Genomic DNA, 16,171 nt, shown 5'->3' with positions numbered 1-16,171 from the left:
AAACTGTCCGCTTCCACTGACGCTGTGTTAATGTTGTGCTGTGTTGATGCCTTCTCTCCCTGGCTGGAAGAGCCCGGCTGGGCCGGCTCCTTCTGAAAAAAGAAAGCCCAAGCCCAAACGTGTGAGGATCTCCATGGCGGTAAGATTGTCTGCCGCCTAGAGACTGTTGCTTAGTAACCGTTGCCTTGCGACACACACGTAGTGAGTGCTGGACCAAAATATTTGTGGTGCACAAACCAGAGCATTAGAGTGCTTTAGCAGAGAGAGCGAGAGAAAGTGTGTGTGTTTTAGAGAGGTGTGAATGTCTGTCAGTGTTTCATCAGCTTTCACTCGGGTCTGAATGCCTGGTCTGTGCGACTGTGTGTGTGTTTTTTATTTAAAGGTGGTTGATTCTCTGAGTTTTATTGTTGTTGTCAGTGTAATTTTCGGGATTCTGGCTGCACAGAGATCAATAAACCAAAGTTTTCCTTCAGCCTCGTATTCTCATAGACTGGTAGATATAAATGCTGCACTGGTTTACAGCCTGTGTCTTTACCATACTACACTGAAGCAAACACATGTATACTAGGTATTCAATCAGGTGTTGCGTTTTGAACATTTACTTTGTATAAATCTGTTTGTTGAAGCAATGAATGAATAACTGAATGTTGGCTTTTTAGGACTCTACCGAGGTGGAAGACTGCATGACCCCCTCAGAGGTGAGCCCTACACTAACAAAAGATTTAACATATGAAATGAGCTTTCTTTGAATTCAGAGTTTAGAGGTTCCAGTGTCCTCCTTAATGCAGATAACAGAGTGGGAGGAGCAGCAGCTTGACGAACCGGTGGATTTCAAGAACTGCAAGATTGATCCGGCACCCTTCCAGCTGGTGGAGCAAACATCTCTGCATAAGGTGCAATATAAACAAACAACTAGCAACACAAATAAAATACAAATTTTAACTATAAATCACACACACAAAAAATGTGCAGACATTATGCTCCTTCAGTTGCATTAGCACGATGCTTTTAAAATATTACGTCAGTGTGAGCTCAACACAACCCTTTAATGCCAGCTTCTGGTTTTGTCTCGCTCCTCTTCTGCGCAAACAGTGGTAAGTGTCGTAATGCTGCTCACTTCTGCTGAATACATTTTCTCTGACACCACCAGGACTTTATAGTAGAAGCTTGCATTGGTCACTGGAGGATCAGTTTCACAGCGCAGAAAACTGAATGAAAAAATGCAAAAAAAATAAATAAAACAAAGCAAACCGTGCAAGTGGTCATAATGGGTCTTCAAGGGATCTAAAAATAGCAGCTGTGCCAGAAGCTGTCTGGACAGGCATGAGAAGATGACCTTTGCGGGCATATAAAGTTTAAATCAGGTATGCCTTTTATGGGCCGACCTTTTTCATTACGCCTCATAAAATGAAAATGGTCCCTTTAGTCACAGACTAATATGCAGAACAAGTCACTAACACTGATGTTAGAAAATCCATGAACCCACTCTTTTTTTCTTGTTTCTTGAAAGGCTCCATACAAATCTAAGTTTCTAGTTTTTGATGTGCTCATTCTCTTCCCTCTTGTATGAAAACACAGACAGTATGGTGCTCATTTATTATGTATTCTTTTCATCTTCCTTATATCACTGTATATAATCAGAAGGCAGAAACGGCTTCTCATGAACAGCAAACAAATTAATATTAAAAATACAGACTTATTGTTCTTCTTTTGGATTTTTGGACTTTCATTGTATAAGTAAATGGGCTGGTTCTTGTGTAGTGCTCTTCTGCTCGAACACAAAGCGCTTTATGTAACATGTCTGAATCACCCGAGCACTTTATTTTCTGTCTTAAGTGCATTCTAGCTAACATTCACGCTTAGATGAACCCATCGAGATCAACATGTTGCACAAAGATGGCACATAGAGATCGAACCACCAACCTTCTGAGTAGTAAATGAGCTCTCTCAAAGACAGCTATGTGCACTGTATATGAGCTTATTATAGTAAGATTATTATTATTTAATAATGAAAAGCACTTTGAATGAATGTGTGCTGATTGCTAAGTTCAAACTCTAAACTGCTGCTCCCATGAAATCAGCCCTTTAATGGTCCAACCCAACACATTTATCTTGAAGGTCAGGAGCGTTATACCAAATTAACCACAGCACCCATGAGCTTACCTGGTTTTACCTGAAGACTGTTGCTTCGATTCCTTAATCTCCTTTCCGAATACCTGTGATTGTCATGCATCATAAATCACAGCGAGCTGTGGTTAGTTGGTTCAGTTTTATGACTCGGGCACCGTCTTGTCTGACACAGTGTCCATGTTGAAAAGGGAGAAACATGATGCAGTTTCTATAACCCAGATCCAAAATGCATGTGAACTCCCTTTGAGTCTGTATCCAGGGCATGACCCACCTTTTCTCCTCCTCCACAGACTCACACCATCTTCTCTCTCCTTGGTCTGGACCACGCCTATGTGACCAGCATGGGACGACTGGTTGGAGTGGTTTCTCTCAAAGAGGTGTGCAATTCTGTCTGATGAAAGCTGTTTTATTTATATGTTATATGTTCCACCTCTCCTCTTTCTTCACCTCTTTTCTTGGCTCTCCTTCCTGTCTTTCTTTTTTTTTCGGGCTGACCGCATCTCCAGCTGCGTAAGGCCATCGAAGGCTCAGTGACGGTGACTGGAGTGAAAGTGCGCCCTCCGCTGGCCAGTTTCCGTGACAGTGGGAACACCACAAATGTATCCGAGGTAACTGAACTTCACAAGCTGTGCATCCGCCACAGGGGGCTCTCTTTGCCACGGGAACCCAACCCTCCAAATGTGGAGGATCAGCCAGATCTCCAGTACAAAGAGATCCCTGTCAACTTTTCGGACGAAACAAACGTGCAGTTCGAAGCCAGCCCCGGCGACATCACAAATCCCTCGTCAGAGCTGCCGCTCCAGGAAAGCCCCTCGTTCACAGAGGATCAGTCTGAGTTTACTTTTGACTGCAGCCCCTCCCACACCGAGGAATCGGAGCTGGCCTGTGACTTTGACCCCTCCAACCAAACTCCTGAGCCAGACGAAATGGAGCAAGAGGAGGCGCCTCCGTCTCTAAACAACAGCCAATCCGAACCTGGGGGGGAGGGTAGCACAGGCCACACTGAGGATCAGTCGGAATGATCAGATCCACACTGTCGCCTCATGAATGTTGACGTTTCTTACATTTGTTGGGGTCACACTCACCTCCAAGTCCAGCCTAGATACTCGTGGTATGACAGTGAGCGAGTGCTTGAAAGATATATGAGGGATAAAGCTGGTTTTGTTTTATGTTTTTAATGCTGACAGCTAATCTCCTGGAAGGACCAAAAGTAGCACTTTCTGACCAAAAGAGTCAATATTTACAGGGTATAAAATTCAAATATCAGGATTTTTGGTTTTAAAATGTTGCTCTGCTACGCCTGCGGAAGACAATGAAGTTGAATCCACAATTTGTAAACTGGTTTCTCCATCCATACAAACATACAAACATACATACATGTGAAACCAAGAACACAGCACTCAGTAACAGATTGGTGCCCGTGAGCATACCCTGAATAATCTCCGTTCCGAGCTAATAACGACCATATTTTACAAAAAGAGTCTCATATTATATTATAGATAATCTGTAGCTAGCAATTGACCCAAAGAGTCATCAGAAACTTTGGGAAAGGGTCACTTTCACATAGACTATAGACTACACTATACTACACTATTCTGGTGGTCTTGCTGCCACCAGAGGAGTCGCCCCCTGCTGGCCTTCATAAAGAATGCCAAGTCTGATTAGAGGGCTCAGGGGGTTGGAATGAAAGGGCTCTTTGTAGTCTTTTCTGCTGTGTTAAGCTGGATTTATGGTCCAGTAGCATTGGCTTTAATTTTTCTCCCCTTCTTGTTCTTCTTTTCTTTATTTCAGCTCCTTTTTGTTAGATGCCAGCTGCTGGACAAAGAGTTTATACACATATGTGCATCCAGCTGTCAACTTGCAGCTGGTTGTAGTTGGAGATGATCTTCCTCTCTTGCCTCTCTCTAGCTCCTCTTTCACTCCTCCAGTTCTTTTAATCAGTGTTTCTCTTCTCCTCCTTTTTTACCTCCTTCATAATCCATGACGGCTTGTCGCCTCCTCTTTGAAGCTCACTTCTAGAGCATCACAAGTGTTTATCTGGGGTTGTCTACTCCTTCTCAGCTCCTTGTCTAATTGATTGTGGTCAAGGGTCTAAGCAAGAGCTTTACTGAGTTTGTACTTGATTTTTCTTTTTCTTTTTCGTGCTTTAAAAGAGCTCAACTTATTTGAGCTCTTCTCTGAGTCGTCTCACTTGCTGCTTTTGCCCATCTTCCACAAGGCCAGTCTGCTCCTTTTGAGATCTGTTTCCCTCCTTGAGACACTTTATCTCTATGATGGCAGAGCAGAGGCCATCTCTCAGTCCCTGCACAGCTGAGTTTTGAGGGGAGTTGGTCAGTGTGCTATTTCACACTGAAGCTGCTCTCTTTAAACTGCATTAGCCCAAATCCCTTAAAGATTCAAACATACTTATCATTAAAGTCCAGGCACACAAACATTAAAATGGCAATATGCCAATAGGATCCTTTTTCTCATCTTATTTTATTGCACAAAGTACAATGAGGACGAGGATGAAATCACAGAAAAAAAAGATTTAGGAAGGTTTGTGGGAAAAAAAACGTGAAAAAGGGGGGTGAGTCTCATCTGTGACTGCTGCTTTTGCACTTCCCTTTAGGGCTGAACATTTCCTTTTTTTGTGTGTTTTGTTGGCTTGAGGCAACAACACTTGGTTTATGCTAAAAGCAAACAAAGACAACAACTTTGGATTAAAATACACAATTTACAAAAATACAATGATGCTTAAGGGATACAGAGTGCTTTCACATGTAATGCCTCAGCGTCAGTACATGTGACTGTAGGGAAGAGTAGGGACTAAGGTTGTTCTCTATGGACAGCCCTCACTACAGTAAAAGTCATCAGGGAGCAAAAATTTACTTTATTTATTCATTTATTTTAGCTATGGCATCACATCTGTCACCCGCCTGTCTGTCCATCCACAGGTCATAGGAATCGCTCCGACGACGACAGTATTAGTCAGATTTTGTTTCATTTAACTCTGATCGAGAATGCTTCTGTTGCAGCAAGTTGGTTCATGAAGTTTTTTCCTTCCTGGATATTCCACAATCAACTGTAAGTGGTTTTATTGCAAAGTGGAAGTGTTTAGCAACCACAGGAACTCAGTCCCAAAGTGTCAGAGTGAGGTCAAAGAGCTCCAGTCCTCCTCTGGCATTAACATTTTTCAATTCAATTCAAATTTATTTATATAGCACAAAATCACAACAACAGTCACCTCAAGGTGCTTTATATTGTAAGGGAGACCCTACAATAATGCACACAGAGAAAAACCCAACAATTATATGATTGTGAGGAAGCATGAGCAAGCACTTTGATGACAGTGGGAAGGAAAAACTCCCTTTTAACAGGAAGAAACCTCCAGCAGAACCAGGCTCAGGGAGGGGCCATCTGCTGCGACCGGTTGGGGTGAGAGAAGGAAAACAGGATAAAGACATGCTGTGGAAGATCAGCACAAAAACTGTGCACTGGGAGCTTCATGGTGTCACAATGTGCTATGTGGCAGGCAGGATGACGGACTCAAGACAGAGAAATAAACTTAAAATGGCAACTTTTATCCTGGAAAAAAACTAACATTAAATACAAAACTAAACTAGAAACAGGAAGCAAGAAACTTCAATTAGAAAACAAACCAGAAACTGTAAACTTGGTTATGGCTGGAAAGACGGTGGGGAAACGCAAAGCATAATGAAGATATGATGCAAGAAAGCGCAAAGGAAAACACAGGGCTTATATACACAGAGGGATAACGAGGGAATGAGACACAGGAGGAGAGCACAGCTGGGAGTAATCAGGCCTAACAAGACAAAGGAAGCAAAGCAGAATACAATGACAAAAGACAGACTGTCAAAGTAAAACAAGAAGTATAACACAGAGACACGGACTTGACAGAGGCTGAGACAGAGGCATGAACTGTAGTACAGGGGGGGAAAAAAGCACAGAGAAGACATAACACAGACACAGGGAGGGCATACTGTCTGAAACTAGAACAACAAAATATAACCTCAAGAGAACGGAAACCATGAATAACAAATAATCAAAAAATCTAAATTAAATACAAAACACTGGGTCACACCCAGGACTATGACACATGACATGGGTTTTCATAGACCAGCAGCTCCTGTATGTGTGGTGTGTAGGGGCCCAATGCTTTTGTCCACATAGTGGACACTAAATATCATTAATTAGTAGGGATGGGTATCGAAAACCGGTTCTTGTTGAGAACCGGTTCCCACTGTTTCAATTCCTTGGAGTTGTTTGCCATTTTTGGAAACGATTCCCTTATCGATTCCAGTCACCACGTTGCAGAGCGTCATTTGCCTGGCAGGAAACACGGCGCGTAAGCGGCTCAAACACTCAAAAGTTTGGTTATACTTTACAAGAACGGATGACAACAGGGCAACTTGCAATACTTGCAAAGTAGATACTTCATTTAAGGGAGGAAACACTACGAATATGCAAAAGCATTTGCTCACAAAACACGTGATAACCTTAAATGAATGTCATGTTTTTAATTCCGCTCCGGACTCGTTAATCTCAACCCAGCAGCAGCGGTAACGTTTGCACGTCCTCTCCCGTTAATGCGGCAGGTAAATAATCAACTAACAGTGCATATTATGTTAGCGCGATCTGCCTTGTTACAAAACCTGCCATTACTGCGCATTTAGGTGACCATGATGAGACAGACAGACAGAGTCTGGCTCAGATGCTGGCAGTTGTCGCTGCAGTCTACCGTTAGCGTCTCCTTTCAGGCCAGGATAGACGAACGTCACAGAGCAGTGGCTAAGTTTGTGGTAAAAGGCTTGAACCCATTTGCCACAGCAGATGCCCCTAATTTTCGGTAAGTGAATGTGTTTAATTGTAGGCAGGGACATTACTGGATATTCTTGTGTAATTGCTACAGAATCATTTATGTTATACTTTGTTATTGCTACAGAAGAATATTTATTTTATTATTTTACATTTACAATTTTTTTTCCTGGGGACCCTGTGACACCCCATTGAAGAGCCGTAGGCTGTGGATCTCTTAAGATGTCATTGTTGGGTTTGTAAGGCCATGTTACTCCTAAGTTTCTATCTTGTTCAAAGAGAAGATATAAAACAAAGTTCTAAGCTAATCGAACTTAGTGTTCTCCTTTTTTAAAAAGAATCGATAAGAGAATCGATAAAGAATCGAATCGTTAAACAGAATCGAAAATGGAATCGGAATCGTGAAAATCTTATCAATACCCATCCCTATTAATTAGTCACATTTAACATGAATTACCAGTTGTAATTCAAGTAAAAATAATTTTAATGAGGTAAATGATAAAACTCAACAGTAGCAAACACTACATGCAGAGGTTAACTGCATGAACCAGTAGTCTGATAAAAAAAACCACATAAACTGCTATCCTGTAATATCATCATGTTACGCCGGTGCATTATTGGTTAGGATTATTTTTAGCGTGGATTAAATACATTTACATGGCCAGAGAGGTGTGTGAGGGATATAACTCCTGTTGACTATAATAGAGGAACACCCCCACCCCAGCCCCCTGAGCAAGAATGGTTTTCTAACGCAGCTTGTTTTTAGATAACATTACAAAAACGTAGTGAATAATAAAGAAATCGTATTAGAAGCTATGTACCGTTTCTGATAGATAGATTAGGAAGCGTGTGGTGGAAACTACAACTGCCTCTATTGTAATAGAGAATCACGTCCAGCAGTACAACTCTGTGGTTCATTAAGTTTCCAGACCCACTAACCTACTTCCAACACCACAGGCTGCTTTTGTCAAGTAAGATGGTGTTAGTTTGGTCTTTTTTCTGGGATTTGTTGACAGCAAAAACACAGAACACCACCTCCAGCTTTATCTTTTATGTGTGTGTGATATGTGTGCATATATATGTGTGTGTGTGTATGTGTGTGCGAGAGTGCAACTTTCTTTGCCACACTCAAATCTGGATCAGACTCGTAACTTTTGGGTCTTCATGCCAAATCAACATCCTGTAAACATGATGCCAAACATTACAAGGACAGAAATGAGTGACGTACGATTAACTGCGAGTGGAAAAATCAAAACAATAAGAGAAAGCACAGAAAAACAAAGAACATTTCTAATGAGCACACGATGGTATGACTTCAAACAACTACCTATTCACTAGCGGTGGGTTTATATATCCGAGGGTCATAATGTTAAGACGTATTGCGGTGTTGTTTTATGTGTTTCGGTGATAGGCAATAAATTTACATTAACAATGCAGGAAAGGTTCAGACTACATTATTTATAACACTCTGCTGTCCTGTCAGAGCTTCATGTTGCAGCATATCATGAGGTTTGGGCGGGTTTTTTCTTCTTCTTTTTCTGCTATTAAATACTGGTTGCATCAGCCCCCGGTAGTCCACAATGAGCTGGGAACTATAAACACATCGACAAAGGCAGCTTCCAAATGTCCACCAAGCTTTAGTACAGGGCTCTAAAGAACAGTGAAGCACATTGTAATTACCATGACTATAATTTAATGCACATGTAGCCTTGTCTGGCTTAATAAGGGCAATGCAGACTGAACTGCCTCTACATTCGTGTCTAGCGATGAAGGAACGCTTTGGCTCTGAGTTACAGGAATATACTGGCTGTTGTATAGAGAACACACACACACACACACACACATTTATACGTATAATACACACATATACCGTACCGTACGTGGCCTGTAGATATTAAACATCACGATATGTTACCACGTGTCTTTATGACATTTACTCCAGCCTGACCTCTAATGCAGCGTTGAGAAATGTAACTACTGTCTGAAGCCCGTGACACCCACAAGTCCCCCCCAAAAAAAGAAAAAAAACCTTGTAGAGCTACAAGCGTGTGTGTGAGTCCTTGTTACGACCTTCAAATGTTTTTTTTTTCTCCTTGCAGGCATCTGTGCAGAGATTTTATTAATGTCTTAACTTTTTTTTCTTGTTTGCATTTAGGAATGTGAAGTAGTGCTTGCCATATAAGATTAATTATAAAGGAGTTAAACTTAGAGAGTGTATAAGCTCATTTGCAGCGTATCTAGTTAAGCAATAAGTCTGTAGTATCTCCCTTTATATGGCACTGGCCTGTATATGCTTTGTATATATATATATGAAAGAGTTACGCACATGCTATTGTACATAGGAGAATTATGCATTTGCAGTCAACAGCCATTGTTATTTTTCAGAGGACATGAACTTGTTTTTGTACATGAGTGAATGATTAAATTTAAAGGGAAAAAAAAACTGCATTTGAAGGGTAAACGAGCAGTCGTGTTTCTTTCTTGCTTTTTGGATTGCGGAGAAAAAATAAAACAACAACAAAGTATATTCTTTCAAAAACTCATATTTATATATGCAAGACATTCAGGCATTCAATATCAAACAGAGCCCAACCCACGTGACACAGCGTGACCCAGAGGAAACAACACTAGAAAATATCCATAGAAAACCAATGCAATAGCAACACATGACTGTTCACACACACACAAAAAATAAACGTACAAAACTTAGTGAACAACAGCATTACATTCTGATTGAACTCTCTCAACATATTGACTGTTTACAGCAGCGATAAACAGTGGAGCAAGATCAGTATGAAAGGCTTGGAGGATGAGAGACAGGAGACAGAATGAGTGGAGGAGGAAGGAGAAGAGGAGGAGGAGGAGAGGTGTAAGGATGAAGCATAATATCCAGAATCAACACAGACTCAAGGGGATAAAAAGGTGGACGACACATCACATCAAATACTCTTTTTTTCCTTCTGCTTCTTCTCTCTCTTCTTCTTCCTCATCGAATGACGCCACCCCGGAAGACGCCCGGTCAGAGAAAAAGCTCCTGGGGCTGCAGTGCCACACCCGGACCTCGTGAAACACGCTGCCTTCCTCTTCCTCCTCGTCTTCCTCGTCCTCCTCTCCAGGAGACTCGGAGTGAGAGGTGGAGTAGCAGGAGTCAAACCTGCTGCTCCTGCACCTCGGCCTCCACTCGGGCTTGCTGTGGATGCACACTTCGCTGCGGTGCTCCTGCAAAGGAGCCGGCTGCTCCTCGAGGCTATCCAGCCTCTCCTCCTCTTCCTCCTCCTCCTCCAGGCACGTACTCATGGAGTCGCTGGGCAAAGTGGGTGAGTTGCTTTGTGATGACTGTGGGGCATTTTCAGTTGCTAGCCTGCCACAGGGCAGGCTGCTGTTGTGGGAGCCCAGGGGACCATCGGATGGTGGCGTCTCAGTCCGGTCCACCCCGGGCGGTGCTCCAGAGGTGGAACTGTAGATGGTGGCTTCTGAAGGAGGAACAAAGAGTCAGAAGACCGGGAAGTGGATTCACCGATGAGGTGACAGGGTGCAAAGATGAGATGTTTGATGTAGAATGATGCAAAGTTGGATACCTGAGTTTTGGCTGGATACCGTGTGAGTCTGTCCGCTGATGTGGGAGTCTTCATCATTGAAATCTTCCTCATCATCGTCATCCACAGATGCCCAAGCACGTAGCTTAGCCTCCGCGATGGCAAACTGCTCGGCCACTCCTAGCAGGAAAACAGGTCCGACAAATGAAGCTAGATTAAGGTGGCTGTAATGTCATTTCAAACTCTAAACTGTGTATTTACTAATGTTGTCTGCAATACGGTGAGAAAAAAAGTGAATCATCTTGCTTATCTTTATCTCACAACATCTTATACGGGACAGAAACAAAGTGAGTATTCTAGTGATGACGTGGACCAGCTGATAGCTCAGCTTATACTCATACTGCAAGCCACATTGCAACCCATGGTCCTCTTCATGCCATGTCTATTAAGTTGTTTGCATGACCAGGATTCTTGCTGCCTCTCTCTGCCTACGCCCTTTCACATACACATGTTAAAGTGCAGCGAGGTCCCACAACACAACAAATATAAATTACTGCAGATGGAAGCAACAATCTTCTCTGGATGTTAATGGTCCAGGCAATACAAAAGGGAGGGGGGAGGAGTAAAGGTGAATTTCTATCCTCCTATTATTTGCTAATTTACCTGAGTGTGACATTGTCTGAGTCATCTCTGCCACCGATGTGTCACTATGAGCCTTAAATAAGAGCGTCAAATCAGAATTCCCAGGGTTACCTATTCAAACGGCTTGAAAAAATGACCCATAAAAAAGAAACTAACACATAGTTTTCTGCTTTTACTTAAAGTGACCCAAAAAATTCATTACAGAAAATAATTTCATTCAATTTAATATTATCATAACACAGCTAATTGTTTAAGTTCGCGAGCTTCGCTGTGTGGCATACGCAGCTGCATATCAGTCAGCCTCTCTCTCTCTCTCTTTCTCTCTCGATCAATCCACACCGATGGCACTGGTGCCACAGATGATGAGTCACAGCAAAACAACAGGAGCTGCTGTAACATTGGTGGCCAGTGAAGTGATTGGGGAGAGTATCTAACAGGCCACCATCTGCTGCCAAGACAAGCCGTCACCCAGGAGACACGATGGTGGGCGGAGCAAACCGCTAACATGCAGGAGTTTTAGGGCATTAGATGCATGACAGAAGGTGAGAGAAAGCCAGATGAGAGGATGCATGTTCCCACACACACACACAAAAAAAATTACAGCTAATTATCCTGTATGTGTGTTCTCGAATAGCATTTTAATCTGAATATCAAACATTCTGCTGGCCGAGAGGTCAGAAGGTCAAAGAAGTCAGTACCTGCAGCAAAACGAGCCTCCTTCTCCCCTTCAGTCAGATTGCAGTAGGAGCTGAACTGGGAGTGTGCGGCCAGTGAAGGAGCTGCAGGTTTAGGCCAACCTTTCCACTCGATGAGGTGAGCGACCCGGCCCTGAGCCAGCGAGGTGGGCTTTGTCATGTGGTCTCTCACTGCCTGAGAGATACCTGGACGGGGGAGAGGTAAAGGCCAGGGTTTCATGTTTAAATTCACAGCATATAGATGATAACGAGGCTAGTGCTAGAAAGATCATCACCATTCAAGGAGGATCTGGCAAGCGCTGCAAACTCATGAATGCCGGCAGATTTCCGTGAGTCTGCTGGAGATTTTCCGGACTTTGGAATCATTTCAATCTCCTCAAATTTCACCTGTAAAACAAAATTATTAGTTTTTAGAAAGAAAAACTAGATTTGTGCGCCACATTCAGAATTAGTCTGCCATTTCAGTATTCCCGCACTTGTTTATATTGTACAGCTTTTATTACAGATGACACCAAATCTGGCGCACAGACCGAGTTCAAGAAATAAAACCTCTTGATTTTCCTACCTCTTCCTCTGTTTTTGTCTCCATTCTTTCTCTACTCCCGGACCTCAGCTTCATCGTGGACGTGCAGAGATGGTATCACGGCACAGCGCACAAACGACTAAAAGTCACAGCTTGCGTTCACTGGTTTAAACCACCAGCCAGACAAGCAAACATCAATGGCCTACATTTACCGCACAGATGCTAAAGCCACGATAAGCCTGTGCAACCGGTTAGAATGGTTGGGGTGGAGGGAGGCGAGCGCAATTGCGGCAGTTTCCATGCGTCTGAGCAAACATATGGCGTGTGACCAGCACGGGTAAGCAGCTCCAGCTGGGCCTCCTCATTGCAAAGCTGCAGATTAAAATGATAGCGCTACCTAACTAACTCCACAACAAACACACATGGCCACACTGAGCAGATGTGATGGGTCAGCAAAATCTACAATGTGGCTTACAGTAGCCGGAGCACAAGATGGATTTGTAATATGTTGTGTTTTCAGGCCATCTGACTAGCAGGAAAGGAAACTGTGAGCACGTGCATGAGTGGACAGATATCCTTAAGCAGATTGACCTCCAAAGCGGCTAAGAAAGACGAGGCCCCTGACAGCATTTAAAAGCTCACACTGAAGTCAGCCATGAAAGTAAATGTGTGTCAGAGGCAAACAGGTGGGTAGGGACTCTGGGAGGATGTGATATGAAGGTGCAACCAGCTCTGTTCAGAGGAAAGCTTCAGCTGTTAAACACCCGTGAGACGTCACTCATGCTGAAGGCTGATAAACACAACACATGTCCAGCATGTACAGCTCAGAGCGGCTCCCTCCAGCGAGACCGACAGCTCGCCTCTTTAATCATGCAGGCACAATAAATCTACAGCTTTTACTTGAACCTGAATATCAAAGGCAGCCACTGCTGCAAATGTGGATTAGGACATATGGAAATTAAGCCTTGACTACAAATGGAGACGTGTCCAAAACTGCCTGTGACGTGAGTTTTTGTCCTGCAGTTTTCCCTAATCTGTTCTTTCCTTTAATAATTTAAAAGAAACTGAAACTGTCAGGGAACATTAAGAGTCTGAACAAGATTAAAGGGTACTCATTAAGAGTTCCCTTATATTTCTGTCAGAAATGTAACAGTGTAACAGTTTCAAACTCAGATCAGAACATGTGAGTGTGAGCCAAACGCCTCACCTACCTGCTCAAACCTTGTGTCTGCAAGGGGCAGATAGATAAGTGTCTTAAATGGGAGGGGCAAAGACTAAAACTACTTGTTTCAGAGTGAATGTACTGTGCAGGAGAAATAAGGGATATTTTGAACCATGCAAAGCGACTCTAGTAGAATTCTGGGATCAAAATATGGTCTCTTATTCTTATTTAAATCTTATTTCCTATCCCATTAATCAGCTCAAACTTATTATGGGAACCTCTAAAAAGGGTGCAGGGTAATAGACGATGATCACATCTCTTCATTTGCTTTAAATGTCTGCAGTTTTACTATTTTAATATTCGTCAGCCCACAGGCGACCACAGAAAAATGTAACCTTCAATAAACTTAATGAGCAACTATTTGTGATTAAAAAAAAATCCGTTTTTGTTTCTATTCAATAATAAATAATAATAACAGAAGAAAATAAATGATTTAAAAACATCACACTTGCATTTGTAAATCTTGTGTTTCATTCTTTTTTCCCCCAACCAGTGCACCTGCATATAATTTGGCCTCTCTGGAGCAGTTAATTACGTGAGGTGCTTTTAAGCGTGCGCGCACACACACGCAAACACACATCCCCACCCCCCTTTTTAATTTTTTTTAATTTTTACATCTGACAAATGCTGCTAATTAGCACCTATGATAATAACAGCCACATGTGTAACTGCGCTTCTAATTAACTCGCTCTAGGCCTTTTTCCCCCCTCACGAGGTGTTTGGATTGTTTTGTCCACTCCCTGCAGAGGCAGACCAGTTTGCGACTTCCTGACATTAACATATGCGTGACTAAACATATACAACAGGGCTGATGTGTCGTCTGACACCTCCAGAGACACTGATTGTGACTTAGGGGACCAACAAGTGGGATCGAGCTAAGCCAGCGTGTCTGCAGCCAAACATCTTCAGCTCGGAGGAAGCTGCAGTGCTCATATGTGAGGAGGGTTTTTTTCTTCTTCTGGAAATGGTGCATTCAAGCAACAGAAGCGGAACGCTGATGGCTGAATAACACATCACCCCGCCATTGATGACAGATTACGCAGAAAATAACGCAGGAGAAGTGCGGATGCTGCAGCAGCAGGTCCCCGGGAATCTCTGAAGTCTCCATCTGCATACCAATAGCTCCATACCCGCATCGGGTAAACACCAACAGCACCTGCCATTTATCTGCACCTCTACCGCTCTATCGGGGTTCGTGTGGTCGGAATCGTTCCCCGCACAGCCACTCTCGGTACCTACCTGTAAGTCGGACCGCGGCGGCTCGTCATAATGCCTGTAACGTCTCCAATCCGATCAACAGATGTCACCGCGCTGTTCGTCCTCCAGCTGCAGGGTCTGCAGTAGAGCATTAAAGCGACGCTGACGGCGGAAACATCTTCCCAACTCCAGCATCAGCTACATCTCCGACACAGACGGACGCACCATTTGTTGCTCGCTATGTGGGTTACATAGGCTGTCCGAATGTCTCCCGATGGCAAGCGTCATCAACGCAAGGCGGTGTCATTGCACCCGCCCCCCTCCATGCAGCCAAGAAGACACAGCAACCTGCAGCTTCAGTCTTTCCTAGAAACCGCACGTTTTTAATCCCCTTTCGTCTAAGGCACCAGCAGTACGCACGCAGGACGGATGTGTTGAAATTTACTTACTGCAGTAAAAATAAAAAAGGGGGTGATCGTTCCAAAAAACGGGTTTCCGTCACGAGTTTGACCTTATTTGTCCAGTTTTGTGAGCGACAAGATGAACAAATCAGACTTTAAAAAAAAAAGAGCAAAAGAAAAACATTAAAACCGTGATTCGAGGTTAAAGGTCAAAACCGTGCAACCTCCGACAGTGAACTCTCTAAACATTTAATAAAAGGTCCATTCATTTGCATTATAATTCATTTACAATGTGTTTATATGGCATCATATCCTGATTTGGACAAGGCCTCGACAATAGTCACAACGACATATAACCCGATATCTTCTTATAGTTTATGTAGATTGACACTTTAAAATAAAAGTGCATCATCTGTTACTCTGAAAATCAATTTGTAACATCGGGGTTTAAGTCAGGAAATGTATATTTTAAAATATACATTGGCACAGATTCAAAGTGCTGGAAACATTCCTCATTGATTTCGGTTAGCACTGACATGCTGGCATCACAGAGGTGCTGCAGATCCATGATGCAAATCTCCAGATCCACCACATCCCAAGGGTACTCTTTTGGATTGAGATCTGGTGACTGAGTACAGCGAGCTCATCGTCACATTCACAAAGCCAGTTTGTGATGATATGAGCTTTGTGCGTGGTTCTACTGGAACCAGCCATCACACTTTTCTGTTGCACCGTTGTTTCTGCTTCATTCTGTTCTGTCTGGTGTTGCACCGTTTTTGGTTTTTTGCAGCTTTTGCACACCTGCACTTTATTATGTAGTCCTGTGTTTATTGTCTGTTATACGTAGCACCATGGTCTTGGAGGACCGTTGTCCTGTTTCACTGTGTACTGCACATGGTTGGAATGACAATAAAGCCACTTGCCCTGACCGGACGACGGGTACACTGTGGTCATCTAAGGATGAACACGGTCAGTAACAATACTCAGACTGTGGTGTTGAAGTCATT

The 16,171-nt window shown here is 43.1% G+C and overlaps 2 protein-coding genes across 2 annotated transcripts in view; one reads left to right on the top strand and one right to left on the bottom strand.

The window, feature by feature from the left end:
• clcn2a (chloride channel, voltage-sensitive 2a) overlaps positions 1-9,060 on the top strand; it is a 60,767-nt gene extending 51,707 nt beyond the window's left edge. Inside the window, exons 20-24 of the mRNA XM_080907554.1 lie at positions 71-139; positions 660-698; positions 789-893; positions 2,421-2,507; positions 2,637-9,060. Of these exons, the coding sequence (XP_080763680.1) occupies positions 71-139; positions 660-698; positions 789-893; positions 2,421-2,507; positions 2,637-3,152 (816 nt within the window). The 3' untranslated portion in view covers positions 3,153-9,060. The remainder of the gene's footprint in view (positions 1-70; positions 140-659; positions 699-788; positions 894-2,420; positions 2,508-2,636) is intronic.
• Positions 9,061-9,493: 433 nt separating this feature from the next.
• fam131aa (family with sequence similarity 131 member Aa) lies at positions 9,494-15,079 on the bottom strand. Its single transcript, XM_080907402.1, has 5 exons — positions 14,806-15,079; positions 12,097-12,208; positions 11,825-12,007; positions 10,527-10,664; positions 9,494-10,421 (listed from the first exon to the last, which is right to left on the bottom strand). The coding sequence occupies exons 2-5, from the start codon at positions 12,185-12,187 to the stop codon at positions 9,883-9,885; spliced, it is 951 nt and encodes a 316-aa protein (XP_080763528.1). The 5' UTR covers positions 12,188-12,208; positions 14,806-15,079; the 3' UTR covers positions 9,494-9,882.
• Between the last annotated feature and the right edge of the window lie 1,092 nt (positions 15,080-16,171).

The sequence above is a fragment of the Rhamphochromis sp. 'chilingali' genome (assembly GCF_963969265.1).
Source record: "Rhamphochromis sp. 'chilingali' genome assembly, chromosome: 16".
NCBI classification, from domain to species: Eukaryota; Metazoa; Chordata; class Actinopteri; order Cichliformes; family Cichlidae; genus Rhamphochromis; species Rhamphochromis sp. 'chilingali'.
The sequence above is the reverse complement of the archived record's forward strand: the minus strand, read 5'-3'. Positions and strand labels throughout refer to the sequence as shown.

Excerpts from the sequence above, each read along its gene's own strand:
- fam131aa (XM_080907402.1), bottom strand. The coding sequence starts at position 12,187 with ATGATTCCAAAGTCCGGAAAATCTCCAGCAGACTCACGGAAATCTGCC. Across the intron at positions 12,008-12,096 it reads TGCCAGATCCTCCTTGAATG|GTATCTCTCAGGCAGTGAGA; the intron begins GTGATGATCTTT and ends TCCCCCGTCCAG. Across the intron at positions 10,665-11,824 it reads GGAGGCTCGTTTTGCTGCAG|GAGTGGCCGAGCAGTTTGCC; the intron begins GTACTGACTTCT and ends TTTTCCTGCTAG.